At 41.2% G+C, this 26635-nt stretch overlaps 1 protein-coding gene across 1 annotated transcript in view; it reads right to left on the bottom strand.

The window, feature by feature from the left end:
• Nucleotides 1–763: 763 nt before the first annotated feature.
• The window catches only part of GCH1 (GTP cyclohydrolase 1), a 325902-nt gene continuing 300030 nt past the window's right edge, over nucleotides 764–26635 (bottom strand). Inside the window, exon 6 of the mRNA XM_069208542.1 lies at nucleotides 764–5304. Within this exon, the coding sequence (XP_069064643.1) occupies nucleotides 5178–5304 (127 nt within the window). The 3' untranslated portion in view covers nucleotides 764–5177. The remainder of the gene's footprint in view (nucleotides 5305–26635) is intronic.

The raw sequence follows: 26635 nt of genomic DNA on the forward strand, positions 1-26635 counted from the left end.
AACAAAAGCCTCACCCCTTGTCAAAGGTTCTTAGTTAAACCTCTTTGTCAGTGACCTCTCTAGGGCCATCCACATTTTTCAATCCAACTAAACCACAGGGGAACACTCTAGGAACTGATTTAATACTTTCTAAGGACACACTCACACTTCATATAATCATTTTAAATGGTTGAGCAGTGTTGTGTGATGTGAATGGTTCCCGGTTTAGCCTAATTGGTCTGTAAAAATCATTTGCCCTCCCTCTCTCACTGGACCACACTTTCACAACCTTTTGGTACGTGACTCGATAGCCAATATGACAAAAGAATAAGTAGATATATGTATGTACTCTGACAGAGTTTCGTATTGTATTATGTGAAAATGATGGGATCGACGTTGCTTCTTATGTTACAGTTTTGGATACGTTTAAAAAATTGGCAAGTTGCACTTTTATAATAATGAAAAACAAAACGGAATTAGTAAATAACGTTTACTTTGAACACACACAGTTTTGCTTTGCTTTTAATCCTGACCCTGACAGAATTTCAATTACAGGCATCACAGCATTGTAAACGATTTCTTGGAAAAGCATTTCCAGTTACTACACTAACTCAGTGCAGACAATTGGCGCAAAGGATTGCCCATAGATTGCTTTTCCTCTAGCATTGCAAACACAACAAAAAAATTCTCAATCGCTCATCATTGTCAACAATGATGCTCACATTTCTTGTTGAATATGTGACATATAAACTTACCGAACAAAGAATCGAGACAGACCAACAGATTCTAAATACTGTACTTTAATACTCTGAAACTTAATTGGCTCCAGCATTTAATATTCTACTTATACATAAGTTACAGATAAATAAAAAATAAACTGTATTTTAAAAACAGATACATTGATTCTAAAAGTCCAAGGCCACATGTAGGCTATATAATATATATAAAATAACAGCTATGCTCCAAAAATTAAAGGCCAATTGCAAATACATAATGGAATGTGTTACGCGGTTGTGTTAAAAAGTACATAAGCATTTACCCAAAGTTGTATAGATTATTACTCTTGGCTGTTCTGCACGTGTAGTATGCCATATTGTATTTTCAAGTTTACAAGTTACAAACAAAAATACGTAATCCGAACGTAATCACAAAGGATAAAATTATGACAATTAACAAAAATGTTATTAGATGGTGAGTACAAGTGTAGATGGTTTCACCTGTAAAGTGACTACCATGTATTCCTTGAGGCAGCAAGAAGAGATTACTTAGACTGCTCTGTAGTTATTGTGGGGTGTTTGACCTTTGCACTGTGATCGTTAGGTAGTCACATTCATTTTCACTGGGCTAGAGTAAACTTTTCATTCGGGTGACGAAGTAATGTGCTAAAGGGCAATAGGAAATCCATTCTGATGGGACAGAAAGTTGCATCTGCTGTCAGAAGGAACACTCGCCAAAAACGTTTGAAACACAAACGTGTCAATTTAGACAGGTGTGTAAGCTTCTTGTATGCTTGTGCCAGTGTCTTTTCCTCACCAAAATACCAATTAAAAGTTCCTAAAATCATGATGTTTATAAATGACTACCAGTAAATCAATAAATAGATGTATTTTTTACACTCGAGTTTTGTATCTTAATAATGTGGGTTTAAAATATTTGGTCTTATCTTCACTAAAAAATAACGATTAAAAATGTGCTTTATTTGGGCTTCATGATCATCAAACCTTAGTAAATACTGTAATTTGTTTTCAAAATGTTAAACTGTGATCTAGAAAGTCTACAAAAAGTGAACTTTTATTTTTAACCTTTAATATTTTTAGATATACTTCTATAGTGTTTGCACCACTGGCAAGCTTGGACAAAAAGCAATCAATCAATACAGATATTTTTTTAGTGGAAAGGGCCATCCTCTGTTTGCCTATTTCAGTTTCCAAAAGTCATTTGTGCTTAAGGCTATCAAGAAATCATTTTAACCCTGTATGGAAATGTTATGATATTTTTGTCCGTACAGGATATTTTTTTAGTTAACTTCTACAATAATTGGCTTATCCTGCTCACTTTGTAAGGCATGCAGCTCAGGTCTATGAAAGCGTGGGCCATGCAAGTTTTCTGAATTGCCGCACAAGCAAAATGTGACCTCGATGATTATAAATATGAACATTTTACTAAATCAGAGGGCATCCTGAAAATCAGGCTTGGCCCCAGCCCTTATGGACCATGGTTGAACTAATATGCATTGTGCTGGTTTTAAAATGATTCAGATCCGGCTGTTGCTGTTTCCTGCACAAACTGAAGACGCCCCTTTTCAAGAATGAGTGCTTACATTCACTCCCTTCAATAGCACCACCCCAGGAGGGCTGGACTCAAGCCTTTGGAGACCATAGGCAACTGCCCTAAATGCCTGCCAAGGGGGCCACCATCACATCAAGCAGAATTATATTTTGGTAGGCTTTGAGTGTGGGATGGTGTAGCTCAGGGTATGCAACTGTTACCGTGCTTTTGGTAGTAACATTTCATGCTCATGCCCACCCCTCATGATTCATAGGCACCCTTAAAGTATCACTTAACACTGGACAAGTGGGCAGGGAACAGTGGTCCATCACGTGTTCTTCAAAACTGGATTTTAGAAGAAAGTGTAATATGGCAAAACAATTAAATGTTATTGTAAGAGGCACAGGAGTTCATATCTCATTAAAAAATTAAACAATTCTATAAGCTGATAACTACAGTGACAACAAACAGGGATTTGTCACATGTGTTGTTTAAAGCCGAATAGCTCAAGTTTATGCAAACAATTCAAGCTGAAACAAATTATTATATGAAGAAATGATAAAAGTCACTGTGATTCAAGGTCTTGCTTGCTAATATGAACCACAAACTATGGATTAAATAATGAACACTTTCTCTGCACTTACATAGCAGGCTCGTTCATTTTCGACTCACATAACATGTATATCGATAACAACATTACAAGTGAAACATTAAGGCTGTAGCTTCAGAACAAACAGTGAAAGACAGGAACCTTACACGACTTATCAAGAGGAGGCTCATGCAAACTGCCTGACAAAATTATTTGAGGGAGGCTTAACAGGACATCTTCAATTTATCTTTAACTTGAAGCAAAATATAAGTGGGGGTAAGTACACTTCTCCAGTGCAGTGTATTGATAACATCCATCAGAAGGTGCAATCCTAGGCTTGGCTGAAAAGGAGAAGACACGGGTTCAAAGGCGTGATGGGAAACTGACGTGGTCATATTGTAGGAGAAGGTGTTCGGAGCAGTTCCACGATGCGGATGTAGTGTGCCCTTTAATGTCTGGAATGTTTACCAGGTTTAGTGGGAGAACCATATCGCTCTACTTCTATGTATAGTCTTCTTTAAAGGGGAAACTCTGTGTGCTGGGGCTGCTGACAGCAACAGGTCCAACTATGCAGCACCTTTTCACCCAGAGAGGTGCTCACTGAGGGTCAAACCCAAACAGCTTCCTATCTGGGAGAGCTGCGTTTACCCAGGAGGGATCCATCCGGGGAGGGACCCAACAGTGCAGCATTATATGCATCTCTGGGACTGGATCAGCCCTGATAAGCACCATTAGGGTTCCAGGAAAACTATAGCAGCCAAGCTGAAAAGTGATTGTGTTGTCACATTGGAATTGTAACAGAAACACTGAAAAGTGCTGATTATTTTATTCACTGGTTAACTCCTTAACGGAGAATGGCCGGTGCCTTGCCATTCAAAGTGTAGCAGCACCACTGAGAAGTACCAGTGTTCTTGAAATAAAAATGTGGGAGCCCCTGCAGGGAGGTGCCAGTCTGTTCCATGAAGGTCTAGCCGGTCCTCACAGAAGTGCTGGTCTGTACAACAGACAGGATGCAGTAGGCCTGAATGTGATGTTCCAGTAAGAGTACTTCAGGCTGCTGAGAAGTGCTGGTAGAGTCCAAAACTGGCAGCAGTGAGGGGTAAGCCAGGGTAAAAAGCCATGGGCTTTCATCCTTAGTACCCCTCTTACCACTGCCCACAAGTGTATGTCACCTGCATGCACACAGGCGGACATACACAAACATGCACCTTCAAACTTAACAAACAAAAGCTCCTGGCGATTGCAAAAGCCAAATGTAATGCACTCGTCGATACAGTGTCTTTTAAATGACAAATGATCGTAAATCATAATGCATTTAAAGTTGATTAAGTAGGGGGCAGTCTGGTCCCCGGGAGTGATTTAACACTCTTCGGCGGCATAGGCTTGTCTTAACACACATGCAGCACAGATGTGGGACATCTGCCACACTTTCTGCAGTGTACACGTAGGGGCTTTCTGTTCCCACGTGACGCAGGGCTTTACGTTTAGCTGGACTTATTTCAGCGAGTTTAAATAAACGGAATTCAGTGGTACATTCCTGCGTGAGGAACTTAGGTGAAATCCATTACAAAAGCCTGACGAGCAGGGGCTCTCGCGTGACACCTAAATCACCCGGGACACAAATGAACTTGAAACACAACTGTTTACATCAATAACAAACTTTTAAGTGGCTGCTCTAGAATATTAACCCTTGAGTTTGCTTAATTAAGCCTACCATAAGAGAGCGATTGCTTTTGATTGTTAAGAGCATATGCTTGTAAACAATTTTATTTCACAGCAACGCCTCAAACTTTTAAGTGTGCGCATGAATCCCCACTTACAGGGAACGGCAAACAGCCAGGTGGGAGTAAAAGGCTAAGCTTTAGAAGTGTTTACCGATATCAGGCGCCATCTTGGACTCAGCAATGGGCCGAAGTAGTTTACCTGCCTGTCAAAAGTAGCTGTAACTGAAGGTTTGTTAACGCAGCGATGGCTGGGAGGAGGGTGCGCTATTGATGTCGGAGGGACGTGCATTACCTGGATAGAGATGAAAGCCTATTGTTGAAGGAGTCAACACTTTAGGACACAGCATCTAATGATGGGCGCTGTCAATACCACTCTCGAACAATCTTTTCTTTTTTTAACAGGACAGTTTCAGGCATTCTTTGTCATGAGCATCTTCTGTTGAGCCTAGTTTAACACGACATTTTCTTCAACACTTGAAATGTCAAACATGTAGTATGCTTTCTACGGCACACACTCTGACATTTTACACAATTTCGGATTGCCACAGTTTAATCCACACACTGTAAAGCAGACAATGCCTCTTAACACAGTCTGTACGTCAGATGGACGTGATGTCTTATCTTCTAATGAGGGTTAAAAACTCTTCTCGCGTTTTGGGGTCTTCCCGAAAAACCCCGAGCATTGTGCTTGTAACGGTCTTGCTGTTCATTTTCTGCACCCCACGCATCACCATGCACATGTGCCTGTGAAGAAGTGAGACAAGAGAGTCACAATCAGGCGGCAGACACGGCAATAACATTTTAATGTTAAAAAATGCAATTCTGAGTGTTACTAGCTCCGTTTGAGAGATGAAATAATTAGCGCCGCAACCCTCGGATGAGTACCTGTTGCGCTTTATCAATTCTTGACTGATTGACTGAGAAAGGCATAATAACTGGTTGTTACATACTGCATGATGGAGTGCGTCCTAACTCGCCTCATTCTGATTGGCTAAGCACATCAACCTGCTGAGAACTGCACACACCCGGAAACAGAAGGCAATGAAAGTACTGAGCTCACCTGACAACATTAAAGCTATGTTGGTGCACACGGGGGCGTCCAACGAGATTCCATGAAGGGGGGGGGGCAACGTAAGATTTAAAATAAGCTACTTACCAGTAAGAGTGGTTTAACACATCATCTCAGCTCCATTGTGTTTTCGAGCAGGCAGACCTACTTGGAACAGGTAAAACCTTTTTCTGTTTTAATGCACAGAACTGGAAAATGGGATTCCTACTGGCCCAAAGAATATGCACGACTGTCGTTCTAATTCGAGAATTCGTGTAACTTGAAGGCATAGTTTTAACACACAGAGGGAACGAAAAAAAATAATAAAGAATGGAAAGTAAAAACACACCGATAAGGCTAAGTATTAGCCGGCCAGCGCTGGCCCTTAAGTGCCCTTCTTTTAGGTTAATTTGCGCATGTGGCAAGGCAAATCACTGTCCTTGACAGTGCAAGAAGGCTGAAGTGGGCTGACCAGCTGTCCCGTTATAAAAACATCCGCGCCAACCCCTTTCCTAAAATCCCCTCTAAGAATAAACCAACCCAGCCTTTACAGTCCTTCAAACAAATATCACAAGGTCAATTTATGGATTTGGTCAAAGCAAGCAGGCCTTCCGGTTGCCCTTCTGATCCTTGTCCACCACCCATCTTCAAGAACATTCTTTCATCTACTTCCGCTGCCACACCTGTAAGAAGAATCATCAACAACTCTTTCACTACAGGAACTTTTCCTGAAGACCTGAAAAAGGCATACATACGTCCATTATTAAAGAAAACAAACCTAGACCCGCAGGACCCCAACAACTACAGACCAAGCACAAATCGACCTTTCCTGGGCAAACTGATAAAAAGAGCAGCATTCGCTCAGATGTAACAATTCAGTGAAGACACTTCCATACTTTCAGACTACCGAACTGGATTCCATCCAGGAAGAGGCACTGAATCGGCACTCATTGAAATCTGGAATGATCTTAAAAACACAGTCGACCACAATGGAGTTGCTGCACTAGTTCTCTTGGACCTCTCGGCTGCCTGATATGGTTGACCATGACACCCTAATTCAAAGACTCCATGAAGCCGGCATAAAAAGAACTGCTTTCGACTGGATTACATCTTAACTTCAAAACAGAACTAATATTATCTATTCTCCCCCCTTTTCATCCAAACCGTGTCTCACAAAAGCAGGGGTCCCCCAAGGATCAATCATCTCACCTTTGCTTTTCAACATCTACATGATATCATTACCAGAACTGATCAATGATTTTGAACTCACATGGTACAACTATGCGGATGACACAAATACCACTTAAATTGGAATGCCCCAAAGACATTGAAAACTCACAAATCTTCAGTTGCCTCAGAGTTGTTGATCAGTGGATGACTTGGAGCCATCTCAAAGTAAATGCCTCCAAAACGGAAATACTCATATGTGGTGAATGGAAAAAGTATGACCGACTGTGCACCTGGCCTGATGATCTCGGACCACCTCCTCAATTATCCAAGGAAGTTAAAAACCTCGGAATTACCATGGACTCCAAGTTAACTATGAATGCCCAAGTGGACAAATTCTCTGCGATGCATCTTCCCCCACCTCGGATTTCCACACAAGGTGCAAGCTACTATCTCACTTGTACTATCCAAACTGGATTATGCCAATGGCCTCTACCATGGATCATCTCTTGTCTATTATGAAAAAATTACAATGTATTCAAAACTCCGCTGCCAGGCTGCTATTACATGTAAAGCCACAAGCCCACATCTCCCCTGCCTTGAGAGCACTAAACTGGATACCTGTTGCCAGAAGATCCACCTTCAAGCTGCTTTGTATCACCCACAAAGCTCTACATTGAACAGGACCACTTTTTATCAGAAACCAAATAACCAAATACATTCAACAAAGAAACCTCCGCACAAGATTGGCACCCCGTCTTAAAACACCACCATACAAGAAAACGACTATAGGTGGTACATCCTTCTCCGTTCAAGCAGCCAAACTATGGAATTCATTACCCCCAAATATAAGATCCACGGATAACTATCTTGTCTTTAGAAGACTACTTAAGAGTTGGCTCTTTCCTTCATAACCACCATACTCAAACAGCAATGGACTGTGTATGCCTGTGTTGATGAATATTTTTAATCTGAATATGTATATATTCTAGATATGTATAGGAAATACGTATCGCTACTATGTCATAACAATAAATTACACACATACTCTTTAAACCTGTTTACCAAATGTATAATTACTCACAATTAAATATGTATATGTATATATATATATGTGTGTGTGTAAATAAAAATAAATACAATCTATAAATAAAACTCAAATTATAAATAAATAAAAGTAAAAAAAGAGAATTTAATAAATAATAAATATAATGAATAAATAAAATAAAAATAAAACAATGATTAAAAAGTATACATATATAACTATATATATATATATATAAAATTATAAATAAACATAATATAAATTTACTCTCTTGTAAGCTTTACTGTGTCCCATCACCATATGTCATATCTCTATCAATCTATCCTCCATCCCCACTCTGACTCATCCCAACCCCATTCTACTACTTTCATCTCCAAAATAACCCTGCCTAATCTCTTCCCTCCTCTTCCACATCTAGCTTACCCAAAACTCACTTTACTACCTTGATCTCCCAAACAACCCTAATAAATTCTCCCTCATTTATCTCACCTTGACTTATCCAAAACCACTCCTGCTACTATGATCTCCCTAACCCTTTCCACAGACTCTTCCCTCCTCCATCTCTCCTTTACTCATCCCAACCCTCATCCTATTACTATAAACTCCCAATTAACACTTCTGGATTCTTCCGTCCTCTATCCCTCCATTACTCTAGTCAATCCAACAAACAAACTCACATATCCTCTGCTCACATTAACTCATAAAAAAATACTAAAACTGAACTCATATTTCCCTATACTAATCCACCACTAATTCCTCTTGGGTTCCGGAGGAGTGTGCTACTCGCCAAAAAGGGATTCAACGCCTCATTAGGGGTAGTCAGCGCTATATAAATACTATTACAATACAATACAATACAATACATGCACTTTCCCATGCACCCTAAGCACTGCAGAAGCGGCAGCAATATTGTAGATGACACACTTTTCCAAATCCCGGGAGCCAACACTAGAAAAGATGTACCTATACCCGTTGACCCTTGCCCTACCATGCCTCTCCTCGCCACTTCCAACATCCCAATCACCTGAAGAAGGAGCAATGCATTTTCACCTTCCTGTACAAAAACAATCGCCTGAGGCATTTTCCTCTTTCTATCTGTGCTACAGAACACAGCACACGTAGAAAAAGGAAAAAAGGAGGTGAAATAAATATATTTGCTATGCCTCACCCGGGAAAGCGTAGCATATTGTCACATTCTACCACTTCTGGTAAATCTGGGAACGCGTAAAAAATCCATGCATTTTGTATGGGAACACCCAAGCAACACACATGGAACGCCTCCCTGGGGCACAGTAATGCAGCACTGTGATTTGTGCTGCGTAGCTTTACTTCACACTTATGAAGTCACTCAGGGCCACACAATGTGGCCTTGCATGGCTTCATAAATTGCATTTTTGAGTTGCATTGCACATGGACCATATGCAAGTGTGATACAACTGGGTCGTACATATGGTCTTGAGTGTCTAAGTGTCTCAAATACAGTCCTGAAGGAAGGAACAGTCTGCTATGCCCGAAGAGGATAGCGTATAACACATGGTCTGACAATAATGTGTCAATTTTTCAAGTTTCCAGAGCAAGCAAATACGTTTAATGGCAACAAATGTCTCTCTAGAGCAGAAAGAAATCACAAACAGTTACCTGCAGAGGATCGTAATACGAACTTCAGGATTAAAAACCAGGAAGAGCGCCCAAAGCACTACCCTCATAGTGTTGAAAGGGTACTGCGTGTTAAGCAACATGACTGTGGTGGTGGCAGCATACCATGCAGTGATCAAGAGGAGTGAACTGGCCTTTTGACCTGTGTCACTAGAGTGAGGCCTACTGGCTCACTCTTAAAAACTTCTGCTGCGGTTTGCTTATCTCACCCTTAGCCTACATCAGGTTAGCATGTAGTGTTGTGCAGTATGTGTGTTGTACACATGTGCTCGGTGTATATGTGGCTGTGAATGGCTCAATACATGGAAGATGTAGCGCTGGGTGTACGTGCGCCTGTGACTGGTACAATATATGGAAGATTCTGAGTTCCATGCTGGGAGACCCAGAGCTGACTTGAGGAGCATGGAGAGGTAGAGGGATCCCCCCAGTCAGATTAGAGTATTGCTGCATTCCTGTGACCTGAATCGGACACACTAGAGGGAAGAGAGAGGCAGGCTCTTCAGTATACTTCAAAGGGTACTGTCCTAGAGAGAGAGATGTCACTGGAAAGGGGCCTGGGCACATCTGAGGAAGGAGATGGGGCTGATAAGAGAATCAAAGTGTAGGGCTGAGGCCGTGGAGTAACCTTTTCATACAGATATCACTGTGACTGACTTACAGGTGTGAACCTCTAGTCACTCCCATGGCCTGTGTGCTGTGAGGCAGGGCAGAGGAGAAGGCACTTAAAAAGAAAGTGAACCCGTAACATAAACTTCAAAGACTCAGAGCCTCAATCTCATTTAGTGTCTGGGAATGGACTATAAGAAGGGGAGCTCAAGGTCCCCAAAACTGTGAACTCACAAGCAGCCAGTCAGGCTGTGCGGGAGGAGATGCTCTGCAAGACTTCCACCTGTGACCAGATCTGGAGGCTATGGCCTGCCAGTCTGCCAGCTGGGTCAAGGGACATCACCTAGATAATCCTAAACTGCCAGCCCCTGGAGCCTGAAGCAGCAGTGGCTGTATGCTTGCCAAGACCAGTGTGCCCAGTGAGGAAGAGGAGGGTGGTAGAGAGAGCGAGGGGGGCATACCTCATGTGTGGCGTGAATCTGGCAAATGCGTACACAAGGTGGGCTGCTTTGAGTATTACTGCCATGCTGATTGGGCCACAGCACTATGCAGCTTGAGGACGGTCACCCCCTATGTATATAATAAGTGGTTCCTTCAGGACTGATTTGACCTGCAGGCAGTTTAGCCCAATAAAGCATTAATCATTGCTGGGCAATTATTTAAACCCTTATCTCTAATATCAGTTTATAGCGTTTCGTGTCTATATGTCCTCAAAGCACATTTGCTGTGAAAATGAAAGGTATCACAGATAGACACATTATTTACAACACAGCATAGCTCTGCCCTTCAATGTTCATTTTATCTAATTAGACACAATGACTATTGCTATCTGATAGCCACATAGTAATTCCAGGAGACACCAATAATAATGTGAGTTATTGAGTTGTTTTCCTCTGAGGAGTTTTATGTAACATAAAACAGATGAGTTAATCAAGAGTTGTCCATAATGTTCATCTGATACGCGAAGCAGGAAAACTCAATACTGTTAACAACTAGTCGTCTACAATTGTATGTTGTACATGGCACATCTGCTCACACCAGCAATGGAATGGTAGATAAGTGATTTCTGATCCATGCACAACACTTCCCATAGCTCAACTTTAAAGGTATCTGGGATCATGTCACCTTCCTCTAGCACTCTGTGGATAACCCTACATGACCCAATTAATAAACATACATGCCACCTTTCATCATAACCACTACCTTCAGCCTTCTCCTGCCCTGCTATCCCATTATAAACACCTGGCATCATGCACCCTCCTCCATCACCTTCAAGAGAACTCTACCCAATCCAAAAAAGCTTGCTTCCTGCCACTCTTCCAGTCCTCCTGCAGCAATATAAAACAAACACCAGCTTTCTGCCAAAAGTGTCATCCACATCTCCTCACCTGTGGCGACCCAGGGCAATGGCAGATAACTATTGCAATAGCTTTGGCTCCAAATATATATATATATATATATATATATATAGATATGTATATATATGTTATTTATCCAGCAATCTTAATGTCAGTGAGTAACATGAGAGCAAGGCCGATTGTCTTGTATTTCCTTTTTTACACTTGCTAGTCTGCGATCTTGATGATGTTCTCTCTGTGGGTACGCTGAGTGCTAAGAACCACCACAGATGATGGTTCGAGAAGGCAAGGGGAACCAATGGAGTTCCATTCTTCAGGTTCTGGATGAGATGTGTTGTCATATGCAGGATGGTTCTAATTATTGTCAGAGTAGAGTTTGGGAATTTGGGCATTGCCACCATCCAGATGCAAAAGTACAAGGACTTGAACAGCAGTTTTAAAGTCTCTTTCTGAAAGAAATAGTTTTACTGTCTTTAGAATAGAGAGGTGGTACCAGGCCATCTTTGTGCTTTTGCCAACATGTTCTTTGAGGGAGAGTTTGGTGTCCAGGCCGATTCTATGTGATTTGGCATTCGGAGAGAGCTAGGGCTCAAATCCATAACAGGTCATATGATTGGTATCATGAAGTGCATAATATTGAAAAAATGCAGCACTTGTTCACTGATTTGACAGAGAGAGCAGTGAATAACCATGTTTCATATTTGGTGTTCATGCAAATAATAACTCACTGAGAACCACAGACAGCAGCAGTTTCAAATATTTTTTTCCATCTGAAATCAGAAGGATTTGCAAGTTTGAAGAATTACTCTTATTTTTGATGGTTTGAGAAGATACATGCCTTCAACCTCCTGAACTAGTACCTGCATAAGTTATTTCAGGGCGGCAAAGTTTTATGTACTAAATAGTTTGCGCTGACATCAGACATTGATTTTAGTGAGCCAATACCCATGTGTCCCTGTCAAAGATATTAGCTTCCATTCTGATCTTGCTTTTCGTTTTCTACAACTCCAGAAGTCTGATCTATCACTTGATTGCTTGCAACACATCGCATGAAAGACCTATTGCATTCAGTAGATTAACCTCACCATTACTCTGCAAGGTCAGTCTAGGTAGGTGGATGTGGAACTAGGAACAGCCAGTATATATACTTACCTTGATGATATCATGGTATGCAGCAGATGCAATATTTTTGGTGATCCATATTTTTGACCTCAATAGTGAGATACAAAAGCACAACACTTTCTGCAAAAATGCATTCAAATAGATTGCATGGGTAATTTTGTTAAGGTGGTTCTCTAGCTATCCTGCTTGTCAAGTAATAGTGCGTTCCTGGGGGTTAAGAGTGGGCACAATAAAAATACAATATGTAAGCCTGGTAAGTTCAGGAGCTGGAAGCTATGTGTTTCAATTGTGAGTATATGAAAACCAAAGGAGGACAGTGTCTTAAAGATAACTGCTCAGGAGCCCTACACTTCAGTAAGTCAGGTTTGGGGTAAATAGTGAATTGTGCTTCCACAACTGCATAAATAATTATATATATAATAATGTTATATAGCATAACAAGGCATAAGAAGGAGTTCCAATACAAGCCTCTTCTACAAAAGGTTAAACTGTTTGACCCTTGTTTTTTATACGTAAAGTTGACATTGGACTATTTCTGCTGTGCTGGTCTTATGCCATAAGCCTCTTTTGAAAGGTGTGGCTCTTATCAGGTGCTGCTCAAACTTAAAGTCCAATTCATGTTTGTGAAGTGATCTATACTGATTTCCTTCTCTCACCTCATGACCAGTGGACCTCTTCCACACATTTATTGTTATCCCTGCTACTAAATGCTCCCTTTTCACCCAGTTACCTTCATAGATTCCATGGAAAACCATGGTAACGTATCAGGCGCATGAAAGCCCATCTCAGCACTCAAGGCTCCAAATTGCGCTGGGCCACCAGAAAATGCTAAAATGGAAATGACAACTCCAACTCCAGTACAGCTGCAAAACACTGGCTCACGAGAGGACATCAGTAGTAATGACCTTTCTGTCTACAATTTCTCATATAAAAGGGCTTGTAACTTATCAGGTTTTTCAATTGATGTTTGCAACAAAACACCGATAAACCATATTTCTGAGAATCATCATGCTCACAACACACATGTGTAATCACACATCATGGGTCATAGACAGTATCCAATAATAGAGAGAACAAGGCATTGCCATCCAAGACAGCCCAGATATATCATATGTTTAGTATCAACATGCTAACAAAAACATGCGTTTAACATAACATAGCACACGATTTTCACACAAGAGTAAAAGTTAGAAGGTTAAGCACACACTAACACAGATCAAACACAGCTCACACATGCTGTGCAGTTATGTTTTAATGAACAATTTACAAATTGCAGCTGTAATTATATTTACTGAACAATCAGGTCCTTTCCCATTATATACTTCAATATCTTTCGGGCTTCTGGTGCAACAGGTCCCACTACCTGGTGTCACTCAAAACAAGCAACATTTAGGTAAATCAAGGAGACCTTATGGCGAATTGGAACCTAAGCCTTTTAAGTCCTCAGGTTGTAATAATTTTCTCGCAAAATAAGTTAAAAAAGTTCACTGTCATAAGGGATCTTTTACTTTGTTAATTCATCTATTATTAAAGACGACCAACACATTCATTCCTTTTCCTACGGACTTCTTCAGGGCTATTTCATAAAGCACACACTGAGCCTCGAACATCAATGTATCCTTGTGATCATTATCCTGTTATCAAAGTACTCAGTGTCTAAGTGTCTGAGACACAGACCTGAAGGAAGGAACAGTCTGCTATGCCCAAAGAGGATAGTGTGTAACACATGGTCATAGGGCACCCTGAAAGCCAATGCATGTCTAATTCTTTATAGAACGTATTTACAGGGAAACATTACAATTGGAGGACTACAAAGCTTAGCGTACATTCCGCCATAAGGTTCTGTTGATTGGTCTATACGTTGGCTCCTTTTGTTGTATGCATTTATGTTCACAGATTCAACTTTTCACAGGCTGAACTGTTCTTTATTTACTAAACTCTGTCTGGAGTTTCTGATGGGCTCTGGTCGAGCTCATTTTCCATGCTTTTTCTAGAATTACTGAAGGACTCTGGTCGTGATCAGGTCTATTTGCAAAATATTCCAAAGTACTTTATTATATTGTGTAATAACACAAGAAAGATGTTTGGAAAACTAAACAAAAAAGTCCAAGCGCAAAACAGAATGCCTCAACAAAACAGACATGCTACAGGCTGAAAGGGAAACTCTTTATCAAACATAAGCACCATCCCTTGAAAAGCTGAGAAAGCAAAGCATTTGTTTTAGAAAGAGCATACAGTGGACACCCTGGAACCAAAGAAAAGCAAAGCTGAGAGAAGACAGAAAATAGGATTGCAATGGAGCCCCTATGTGGAGGCATTTTAGAGCAACTTCCTTTCTTCTCGTCTGTATATAGCAGTCACAAAAAAGAGGTATTAGAATTTTAGGAAACACCAAAAAACAGAACAAATGTCAGTTGTTACTTACCGGGTCATTACTCCGGGACTCATTACATCGGACGTACCTTTATTTAGCATGCTATTACAAAGGGAGTACCTCTACATTGCAGGTAAGGTTGTAGGTATTACTTATGTCATGCAGATTGAATGCTTTGTGTTTAAAGTTTACCATCAAAATATTACATGTTCCTCTCTGAAAAAAGGATTTACTGTAATGGTGGACCACAAATATACAGCTATTTAATTCACAGCTGCAACATTTGTGATGACCTAAGACTTGAATTAATTTATCACATCTCCTGTTAAGCACAAGAAACATTCATGACCACTTGGTATTTAGGAAGGGAGTAAAGACCACACAAGCCACACTGCATTACTGCATCTTTTCACATAAACATAAATGCCTTAAATCCTGAAAAAAGTCCTAACCCTCACTCCTTTTCTGTGGAATACCCAGAAATGTATATATGACAAAAGAACTCTAGTTGTCATACTTGACAAAACTCTTACCCTGCAAATGAAGCACACCCTGCAGAGTAGTGTGTTAATGGCCTTCAATGCGCTTTGACATCTGGTCAGAGGTATAAACCTTTATATATGTGACTACAATCTTATCTGACAATAATGTGTCCATTTTTCAAGTCTCCAGAGCACACAAATACGTTTAACGGGAACACATTCCTCTCTAGAGAACATAGAAATCACAAACAGTTACCTGCAGTGGTACATAACAAACTTCAAGATTAAAAACCAGGAGGAGCGCCCACAGCACTAGCCTCATAGTGTTGAAAGGTACTGCCTTTGCCAGGAGTTAAGCAACATGACTGTGGTGGTGGCAGCATACCCTGCGGTGACCAAGAGGAGTGAACCGGCCTTTTCACCTGTCACTAGAGTGAGGCCTACTGGCTCACTCTTATAATGTTCTGCTGCTGTGTGCTTAACTCACCCTTGGCCTACATCAGGTTAGTATGTAGTGCTGTGCAGTATGTTTGTGGTATACACACGTGCTGGGTGTATGGGTGCCTCTGAATGGCTCAATACATGGAAGATGTAGTGCCCTGCAGTGCTTGTGTGCAATATGCAGGCGCTGGGTGTACGTGCGCCTGTGACTGGTACAATATATGGAAGATTCTGAGTTCCATGCTGGGAGACCCAGAGCTGACTTGAGGAGCATGGAGAGGTAGAGGGATCCCCCCAGTCAGATTTGAGTATTGCTGCATTCCTGTGACCTGAATCGGACACACTAGAGGGAAGGGAGAGGCAGGCTCTTCAGTATACTTCAAAGGGTACTGTCCTAGAGAGAGAGATGTCACTGGAAAGGGGCCTGGGCACATCTCAGGAAGGAGATGGGGCTGATAAGAGAATCAAAGTGTAGGGCTGAGGACGTGGAGTAACCTTTTCATACAGATATCACTGTGACTGACTTACAGGTGGGAACCTCTAGTCACTCCCATGGCCTGTGTGCTGTGAGGCTGTCAGATCTGGAGGGCAGGGCAGAGGAGAAGGCACTTAAAAAGAAAGTGAACCCCTAACATAAACTTCAAAGACTCAGAGCCTCAATCTCATTTAGTGTCTGGAAATGGACTATAAGAAGGGGAGCTCAAGGTTCCCAAAACTGTGAACTCTCAAGCAGCCAGTCAGGCTGTGCGGGAGGAGATGCTCTGCAAGACTTCCACCTGTGACCAGATCTGGAGGCTATGGCCTGCCAGTCTGCCAGCTGGGTCAAGGGACATCACCTAGATAATCCCAAACTGCCAGCCCCTGGAGCCTGAAGCAGCAGTGGCTGTATGCTTGCCAAGACCAGTGTGCCCAGTGAGGAAGAGGAGGGTGGTAGAGAGAGCGAAGGGGGCATACCTCATGTGTGGCGTGAATCTGGCAAATGCGTACACAAGGTGGACTGCTTTGAGTATTACTGCCATGCTGATTGGGCCACAGCACTATGCAGCTTGAGGACGGTCACCCCCTATGTATATAATAAGTGGTTCCTTCAGGACTGATTTGACCTGCAGGCAGTTTAGCCCAATAAAGGATTAATCATTGCTGGGCAATTATTTAAACCCTTATCTCTAATATCAGTTTATAGCGTTTCGTGTCTATGTGTCCTCAAAGCACATTTGCTGTGAAAATGAAAGGTATCACAGATAGACACATTATTTACAACACAGCATAGCTCTGCCCTTCAATGTTCATTTTATCTAATTAGACACAAGGACTATTGCTATCTGATAGCTACATAGTAATTCCAGGAGACACCAATAATAATGTGAGTTATTGAGTTGTTTTCCTCTGAGGAGTTTTATGTAACATAAAACAGATGAGTTAATCAAGAGTTGTCCATTATGTTCATCTGATACGCGAAGCAGGAAAACTCAATACTGTTAACAACTAGTCATCTACAATTGTATGTTGTACATGGCACCTCTGCTCACACCAGCAATGGAATAGTAGATAAGTGATTGCTGATCCATGCACAACACTTCCCATAGCTCAACTTTAAAGGTATCTAGGATCATGTCACCTTCCTCTAGCACTCTGTGGATAACCCTACATGACCCAATTAATAAACATACATGCCACCTTTCATCATAACACTACCTTCAGCCTTCTCCTGCCCTGCTATCCCATTATAAACACCTGGCATCATGCACCCTCCTCCATCACCTTCAAGAGAACTCTACCCAATCCAAAAAAAGCTTGCTTCCTGCCACTCTTCCAGTCCTCCTGCAGCAATATAAAACAAACACCAGCTTTGCTTTCTGCCAAAAGTGTCATCCACATCTCCTCACCTGTGGCGACCCAGGGCAATGGCAGATAACTATTGCAATAGCTTTGGCTCCAAATATATATATATATATATATATATATATATATATATATATATATATATATATATATATATATATATATATGTTATTTATCCAGCAATCTTAATGTCAGTGAGTAACATGCGAGCAAGGCTGATTGTCTTGTATTTCCTTTTTTACACTTGCTAGTCTGCGATCTTGATGATGTTCTCTCTGTGGGTACGCTGAGTGCTAAGAACCACCACAGATGATGGTTCGAGAAGGCAAGGGGAACCAATGGAGTTCCATTCTTCAGGTTCTGGATGAGATGTGTTGTCATATGCAGGATGGTTCTAATTATTGTCAGAGTAGAGTTTGGGAATTTGGGCATTGCCACCATCCAGATGCAAAAGTACAAGGACTTGAACAGCAGTTTTAAAGTCTCTTTCTGAAAGAAATAGTTTTACTGTCTTTAGAATAGAGAGCTAGTACCAGGCCATCTTTGTGCTTTTGCCAACATGTTCTTTGAGGGAGAGTTTGGTGTCCAGGCCGATTCTATGTGACTTGGCATTCGGAGAGAGCTAGGGCTCAAATCCATAACAGGTCATATGATTGGCATCATGAAGTGCATAATATTGAAAAAATGCAGCACTTGTTCACTGATTTGACAGAGAGAGCAGTGAATAACCATGTTTCATATTTGGTGTTCATGCAAATAATAACTCACTGAGAACCACAGACAGCAGCAGTTTCAAATATTTTTTTCCATCTGAAATCAGAAGGATTTGCAAGTTTGAAGAATTACTCTTATTTTTGATGGTTTGAGAAGATACATGCCTTCAACCTCCTGAACTAGTACCTGCATAAGTTATTTCAGGGTGGCAACGTTTTATGTACTAAATAGTTTGCGCTGACATCAGACAGTGATGTTAGTGAGCCAATACCCATGTGTCCCTGTCAAAGATATCAGCTTCCATTCTGATCTTGCTTTTCGTTTTCTACAACTCCAGAAGTCTGATCTATCACTTGATTGCTTGCAACACATCGCATGAAAAACCTATTGCATGCAGTAGATTAACCTCACCATTACACTGTAAGGTCAGTCTAGGTAGGTGGATGTGGAACTAGGAACAGCCAGTATATATACTTACCTTGATGATATCATGGTATGCAGCAGATGCAATATTTTTGGTGATCCATATTTTTGACCTCAATAGTGAGATACAAAAGCACAACACTTTCTGCAAAAAATCATTCAAATAGATTGCATGGGTAATTTTGTTAAGGTGGTTCTCTAGCTATCCTGCTTGTCAAGTAATAGTGCGTTCCTGGGGGTTAAGAGTGGGCACAATAAAAATACAATATGTAAGCCTGGTAAGTTCAGGAGCTGGAAGCTATGTGTTTCAATTGTGAGTATATGAAAACCAAAGGAGGACAGTGTCTTAAAGATATCTGCTCAGGAGCCCTACACTTCAGTAAATCAAGTTTGGGGTAAATAGTGAATTGTGCTTCCACAACTGCATAAATAATTATATATATAATAATGTTGTATAGCATAACAAGGCATAAGAAGGAGTTCCAATACAAGCCTCTTCTACAAAAGGTTAAACTGTTTGACCCTTGTTTTTTATACATAAAGTTGACATTGGACTATTTCTGCTGTGCTGGTCTTATGCCATAAGCCTCTTTTGAAAGGTGTGGCTCTTATCAGGTGCTGCTCAAACTTAAAATCCAATTCATGTTAGTGAAGTGATCTATACTGATTTCCCTCTCTCCTCATGACCAGTGGACCTCTTCCAAACATTTGCTGTTATCCCTGCTACTAGATGCTCCCTTTACACCCAGTACCTTCATAGATTCCATGGAAAACCATGGTAACGTATCAGGCGCATGAAAGCCCATCTCAGCACTCAAGGCTTCAAATTGCGCTGGGCCACCAGAAAATGCTAAAATGGAAATGACAACTCCAACTCCAGTACAGCTACAAAACACTGGCTCACGAGAGGACATCAGTAGTAATGACCTTTCTGTCTACAATTTCTCATGTAAAAGGGCTTGTAACTTATCAGTTTTTTCAAATGATGTTTGCAACAAAACACCGATAAACCATATTTCTGAGAATCATCATGCTCACATCACACGTTTAATCACACTTCATGGGCCACAGACAGCATCCAATAATAGAGAGAAAAAGGCATTGCCATCCAAGACAGCCCAGATATATCATATGTTTAGTATCAACATGCTAACAAAAACATGCGTTTAAAATAACATAGCACACGATTTTCACACAAGAGTAAAAGTTAGAAGGTTAAGCACACACTAACACAGATCAAACACAGCTCACACATGCTGTGCAGTTATGATTTAATGAACAATTTACAAAATGCAGCTGTAATGTTATCTACTGAACACTCTGGTCCTTTCCAATTATACATTTCAGTTTAGTTTTATAGGTGTATCTTTCGGGCTTCTGGTGCAACAGGTCCCACTACCTGGTGTCACTGGAAACAAGCAACATATAGATCAATCAATGAGACCTTATGGCGGATTGGAATCTGAGCCTTTAAAATCCTCAGGTTGTGAAAATGTTCTCGCAAAATAAGTTTAAAAAGTTCCACTGTCATAAAGGATCTTTTTACTTTGTTATTTCATCGATTATTAAAGACAACCAACACATTTATTCCTTTTCATAGTGGCTTCTTGAGGACTATTTCATAAAGCACACACTGAGCCTCAGACATCAATGTCTCCTTGTGATCATTATCCTGTTATCAAAGTACCCAATGTCTAAGTGTCTGAGACACAGACGTGAAAGAAGGAACAGTCTGCTATGCCCGAAGAGGATAGGGTGTAACACATGGTCATAGGGCGCCCTCAAAGCCCATGAATGTTGAATTCTTTATTTAACATATTTGCAGGGCCACATTTCAATTGGAGGACTACAAAGCTTAGCGCACATTCCGTCATAAGGTTCCACTGATTGGTCTATACTAAACTCTGTCTGGAGTTTCTGGTGGCCTCTGGTCGCCCTCATTATTTTCCATGCTTTTTCTAGAATTACTGAAGGACTCTCGTCGTGATCAGGTCTATTTGCAAAATATTCCAGAGTACTTTATTATCTTGCACAATAACACACGAAATATGTTTGGAAAACTAAACAAAAAAGTCCAAGCGCAAAACAGAATGCCTCAACAAAACAGACATGCTGCAAGCTGAAAGGGAAGGTATTTTTCAAACATAAGCAATATTCCTTGAAAAACAGAGAAAGCAAAGTATTTGATTTAGGAAGAGCATACACTGGACACCCTGACACCAAAGAAAATCAAAGCTGAGAGAAGATAGACAATAGGGATGTGATGGAGCCTCTCTGTGGAGGCATTTTAGAACAACTTCATTTCCTCTCTTCTGTATACAGCAGTCACAAAAAAGGAGGTATTAGAATTTTTGTGAAACACGAAAGGTAAACAGCAAATGTCAGTTTTTACTTTGTGGGTCATTACATTAGGAGTCATTACACAGACGCATCATTTGGATTATATAGGGAGTACCCCATGCAGGTAAGGGTTAATTTAACAAACAGGCAGGTAGATAGACAGACAGATAGACAGACAGATAGACAGACAGATAGACAGATAACTATTAATTTACTCAGGCTTAAGACACCAAGGTCATGGCATGTCCTGTAGGTTGAATGCTCTCAGTTTTAGTTTGCAATCAAAATGTAAAATTTTCCTCCTTAAGAAATGAATTAGTGTAATCCTGGACTAGAAACACACGGACATTTATTTCACAGTTGCAACTTTTGTGATGACCTCTGACTTGAATGAATTTGCCATTTCTCCTGTGAAGCACAAGAAACATACAAAAGCACTCGGAAATCAGGAAGTTCTCTAAACTTCCCAACAATCTATAAGTGACAAAAGCACAACTCTGGTCATCATGCATGACAACACACACCCGGCCAACCAAGCTCACCCTAGCGCACAGAGCAGTGTGCTAAAGGCCCTCAACACGCTGTGACATGTGGTCAGGGGTGTGAAGCTCATATATATGTGACTACAATCTTAGCTGACAATAATGAGTCAATTTTTCAAGTTTCCAGAGAAGGAAAATATGTTTAACTGCGATGAAAAGCTCTCTAGAGCAGGGAGAAATCACAAACTGCAACCTGCAGAGGTACATAATTCAAACTCCAGGATTAAAAACCGGAAGGGGTGCACAAAGCACTACCCTCATAGTGTTGAAAGAGTACTGCCTTTGTCAAGAATCAAGTAACATGACTGTGGTGGTATACACACGTGCTGGGTGTATGTGTGCCTCTGAATGGCTCAATACATGGAAGATGTAGTGCCCTGCAGTGCGTGTGTGCAATATGCAGGCGCTGGGTGTACGTGCGCCTGTGACTGGTATAATATATGGAAGATTCTGAGTTCCATTCTGGGAGACCCAGAGCTGACTGGAGGAGCATGGAAGGCAGAGGGATCCCCCAGTCAGATTTGAGTATTGCTGCATTTCTGTGACCTGAATCGGACGCAGTAGAGGGAAGGGAGAGACAGGCTCTTCAGTATACCTCAAAGGGTGCCGTCCGAGAGAGAGAGATGTCACTGGAAAGGGGCCTGGGCACATCTCAGGAAGGAGATGGGGCTGATAAGAGAATCATAAAGCGTAGGGCTGACGCCGTGGAGTAACCTTTTCATACAGATATCACTGTGACGGACTTACAGGTGTGAACCTCTAGTCACGCCCATGGCCTGTGCCGGGAGGCTGTCAGATGTGGAGGGCAGGGCAGAGGAGAAGGCACTTAAAAAGAAAGTCAACCCTTAACATAAACTTCAAAGACTCAGACCCTCAACCTCATTTAGTGTCTGGGAATGGACTATAAGAAGGGGAGCTCAAGGCCCCCAAATCTGTGAATTCTCAAGCAGCCAGTCAGCTGTGCGGGAGGAGATGCTCTGCAAGACTTCCGCCTGTGACCAGGACTGGAGGCTAGGGCCTGCCAGTCTCCCCGCTGGGTCAAGGGATATCACCAAGGTACCCAAAGACTACCAGCCCGTAGAGCCTGGAGCAGCAGTGCTTGTCTGCTTGCCAAGACCAGTGTGCCCAGTGAGAAAGAGGAGGGTGCTGGAGGGAGCACACCTCATGTGTGGAGTGAATTTGGCAAATGCGTACAAAAAGGTGGGCTGCTTTGAAGATTACTGCCATGCTGATTGGGCCATAGCACTACGCAGCTTGAGGTCGGCCACCCCCAATGTATAGAATAAGTGGTTTCTTTCATGATTGATTTAACCTGTCGGCAGTTTAGCCCAATAAAACATTAATCATTGCTGGTCAATTATTTAAACCATTAGCTCTGAAATCAGTTAATAGCATTTCGCATCTAAGTGTCCTCATAGCAAATTTTCTGTGAAAACCAAAGGAATCACAGATGGACACAGTATTTACAACACAGCATAGCTCTGCCCTTCAATGTACAATTTATTTAAGACACAAGGAATATTGCTATCTTATAGCCACATAGTAATTCCAGGGTACACTAATAATAATGTCAGTTATTGGATTGTTTTCCTCTGAGGAGTATGAAGTGACATAAAACAGACGGGAGTTAATCAAGAGCTGTCCATAATGTTCATCTGGTACACGAAGCAGGAACACCCAAGATTGTTAACAACTATTCATTTACAATTGTATGTTGTACATGGTACCTCTGCTCATATCAGCAATGGAATGGTAGATAAGCGATTGCTGATCCATGCACAACACTTCACTTAGCTCAACTTTAAAGGTATCTGGAATCACGTCAACTTCCTCTAGCACTCTGTGGATAACCCTACATGACCCAATTAAAAAATATACATGTCTTTCTGCTACCCTCCACGAACCCACCACCTTCAGCCGTCTCCTGCCCTGCTATTGAATTATAAACACCTGGCATCATGCACCCTGCTCCATCACCTTCAAGAGAACTCCACCCAATCAAAAAAACCTTGCTTCCTGCCACTCTTCCAGTCCTCCTTCGGCAGCACCCTCCTCCAGCAATGTAAAACAAACACTAGCTTTCTGCCAAAGGTGTCATCTGCATCCCCTCACCTGTGGCGACCCAGACAGTGTCAGATAACTATTGCAAAAACATTTGTGCCCTGAGTTTTGTTGCTCTGCTGTTTACGTATATTCTCTGGGGGTGCGCTGAGTGCTGAGAACCACCACAGATGATGCATGTGTCTGCCAGCAGGGTTGCTAGTTGTGATAACTTTGTAAATGATGCACTTGATTCGGAAGATGGGTCGAGCTGGCAAGGGGAGCCAATGGAGTTCCATTCTTCAGGTTATGGATGAGATGTGTTGTCATATGCAGGATGTTTCTAATTGTTGCCAGAGTAGAGTTTGGGAATTTGGGCATTGCCACCATCCAGATGCAAAAGTACAAGGACTTGAACAGCAGTTTTAAAGTATTTCTGGAAGAAATAGTTTTACTATCTTTAGAAGAGAGAGCTAGTGCCAGGCCATCTTTGTGTTTTTGGCAGTGTGTTCTTTGAGGGAGAGTTTGGTGTCAAGGCCGATTCTATGTGATTTGGCATTTGGAGAGAGCTAGGGCTCAAATCCATAACATTTCATATCACTGGTGTCACAAAAGTACATGATATTGAAAAAAATGCAGCACTTGTTCACTGCTTTGACAGAGAAAGCAGTGAATAACCACGTTTTAAATGTTGTGTTCACGCTTATAACTCTCACTGAGAACCACAGACAGCAGCACTTTCAAATAACTTTTTCCATCTGAAATCAGAAGATATGCCAGTTTGAAGAATGACTTATTTTTGATGGTTTGAGAAGATGCATGCCTTCAATCTCCTGAGCTGCTAGCTACATATGTTATTTCAGGACAGCAAACCTTTGTGTGCTAAATAGTTTCTGCTGACATCGGACCGTGTTGTTAGTGAGCTATTATCTATGTGTTCCTGTCAAAGATATGAGCTTCCATTCTGATCTTCATTTTAGTTTTCTAGGACTCCAGAAGTCTTTTCTATCACTTTATTGCTTGCAATACATCACATGAAAAACCTATTGCATTCAGTATATCACCCTCACCATTACATTGCAATCTAAGTCTAGGTAGGGGGATGTGGAACTAGGAACAGCCAGTATATATACTTACCTTGATGATATAATGGTATGCAATTCAGAAGATGCAATATTTTTGGTGATCCATATTTTTGACCTCAAAAGTAAGATACAAAAGCACAACAACTGCTACAAAAATTTATTCAAATAGGTTGCACGGGTAATTTTGCTAAGATGGTTCTCTGGGTATTCTACTTGTTAAGTAATATTAGCGTTTCTGGGGGTTAAGAGCGGGCACAATAAAAATACAATATGTAAGCCTGGTCAGCTCAGGCACTGTAAGTCATGTGTTTCAATTTTGAGTAACTGAAAACCAAGGAAGGACAATGTCTTAAAGATAACAACTGCTGAGGAGCCCTACACTTCAGTAAATCAGGTATGGAGAAAATAGTAATATGTGCTTCCACAACTGCATAAATAATTATATTAGATGTTATATCGCATAATAGGTTATAAGAAGGAGTTCCAATACAAGCCTCTTCTACAAAAGGTTAAACTGTTTGACCCTTGATTTGTATCTGTAAAGTTGACATTGGACTATTTCTGCTGTTCTGGCCTTACACCATAAGCCTCTTTTGAAAGGTGTGGCTCTTATCAGGTGCTGGTTAAACTTAAAATCCAATTCACGTTTGTGACGTGATCTATACCTATTTCCCTCTCTCCTCATGGCCAGTGGACCTCTTCCAAACATTTGCTGTTCTCTGCTACTAGATGCTCCCTTTCCACCCAGTTACCTTCACAGATTCCATGGAAATCCATGGTAACGTATCAGCTGCATGAAAGCCCATCTCAGCACTCAAGGCTCTGAATGCCACTGGGTCACCAGAACATGCTAGAATGGAAATGTCAACCCCCACCCCAGTACAGCTGCAAAACACTGGCTCACGAGGGGACATCAGCAGTAATGACCTTTCTGTCTACAATATTTCATGTAAAAGGGCTTGTAACTTTTTTTTCAATTGATGTTTGCAACAAAACACGATAAACCATATTTCTGAGAATCACCGTGCTCACAACACACGTGTGTAATCACACATCATGGGTCACAGACAGCATCCAATAACAGACAGATCAAGGCATTGCCATCCAAGACAGCCCAGATATAGCATATGTTTAGAATCACCATGCTAACAAAAACATGCGTTTAAAATAACAGAGTACGTAATTTTCAAACAAGAGTAAAAGTTAGAAGGTTAAGCACACACTAACACAGATCAAACACAGCTCACACATGCTGTGCAGTTATGATTTAATGAACAATTTACAAAATGTAGCTGTAATTTTATCTACTGAACACTCTGGTCCTTTCCTATGACATACTTCAGTTTAGTTTTAGTTGTATCTTTCGGGCTTCTGGTGCAACAGGTCCCACTACCTGGTGTCACTGAAAAGAAGTAACATATAGATCAATCAATGAGACCTTATGGCGGATTGGAATCTCAGCCTTTTAAGTCCTCAGGTTGTGAAAATGTTCTCGCAAAAAAAGTTAAAAACGTTCCACTGTCATAAAGGATCTTTTAGTTAGTTAATTCATCTATTATTAAAGACAACCAACATAGTCATTCCTTTCCTACGGACTTCTTCAGGGCTATTTCATTAAGGACACACTGAGCCTCGAACATCAATGTATCCTTGTGATCATTATCGTGTCATCAAAGTACTCGGGGTCTAAGTGTCTGAGATACCGACCTGAAGGAAGGAACAGGCTGCAATGCCCGAAGAGGATAGTACACATGGTCACAGGGCCTTCAGAGCCAATGCATGTCTAATTC

This window comes from Pleurodeles waltl, chromosome 9 (genome assembly GCF_031143425.1).
Source record: "Pleurodeles waltl isolate 20211129_DDA chromosome 9, aPleWal1.hap1.20221129, whole genome shotgun sequence".
In the NCBI taxonomy this organism is placed as follows: domain Eukaryota; kingdom Metazoa; phylum Chordata; class Amphibia; order Caudata; family Salamandridae; genus Pleurodeles; species Pleurodeles waltl.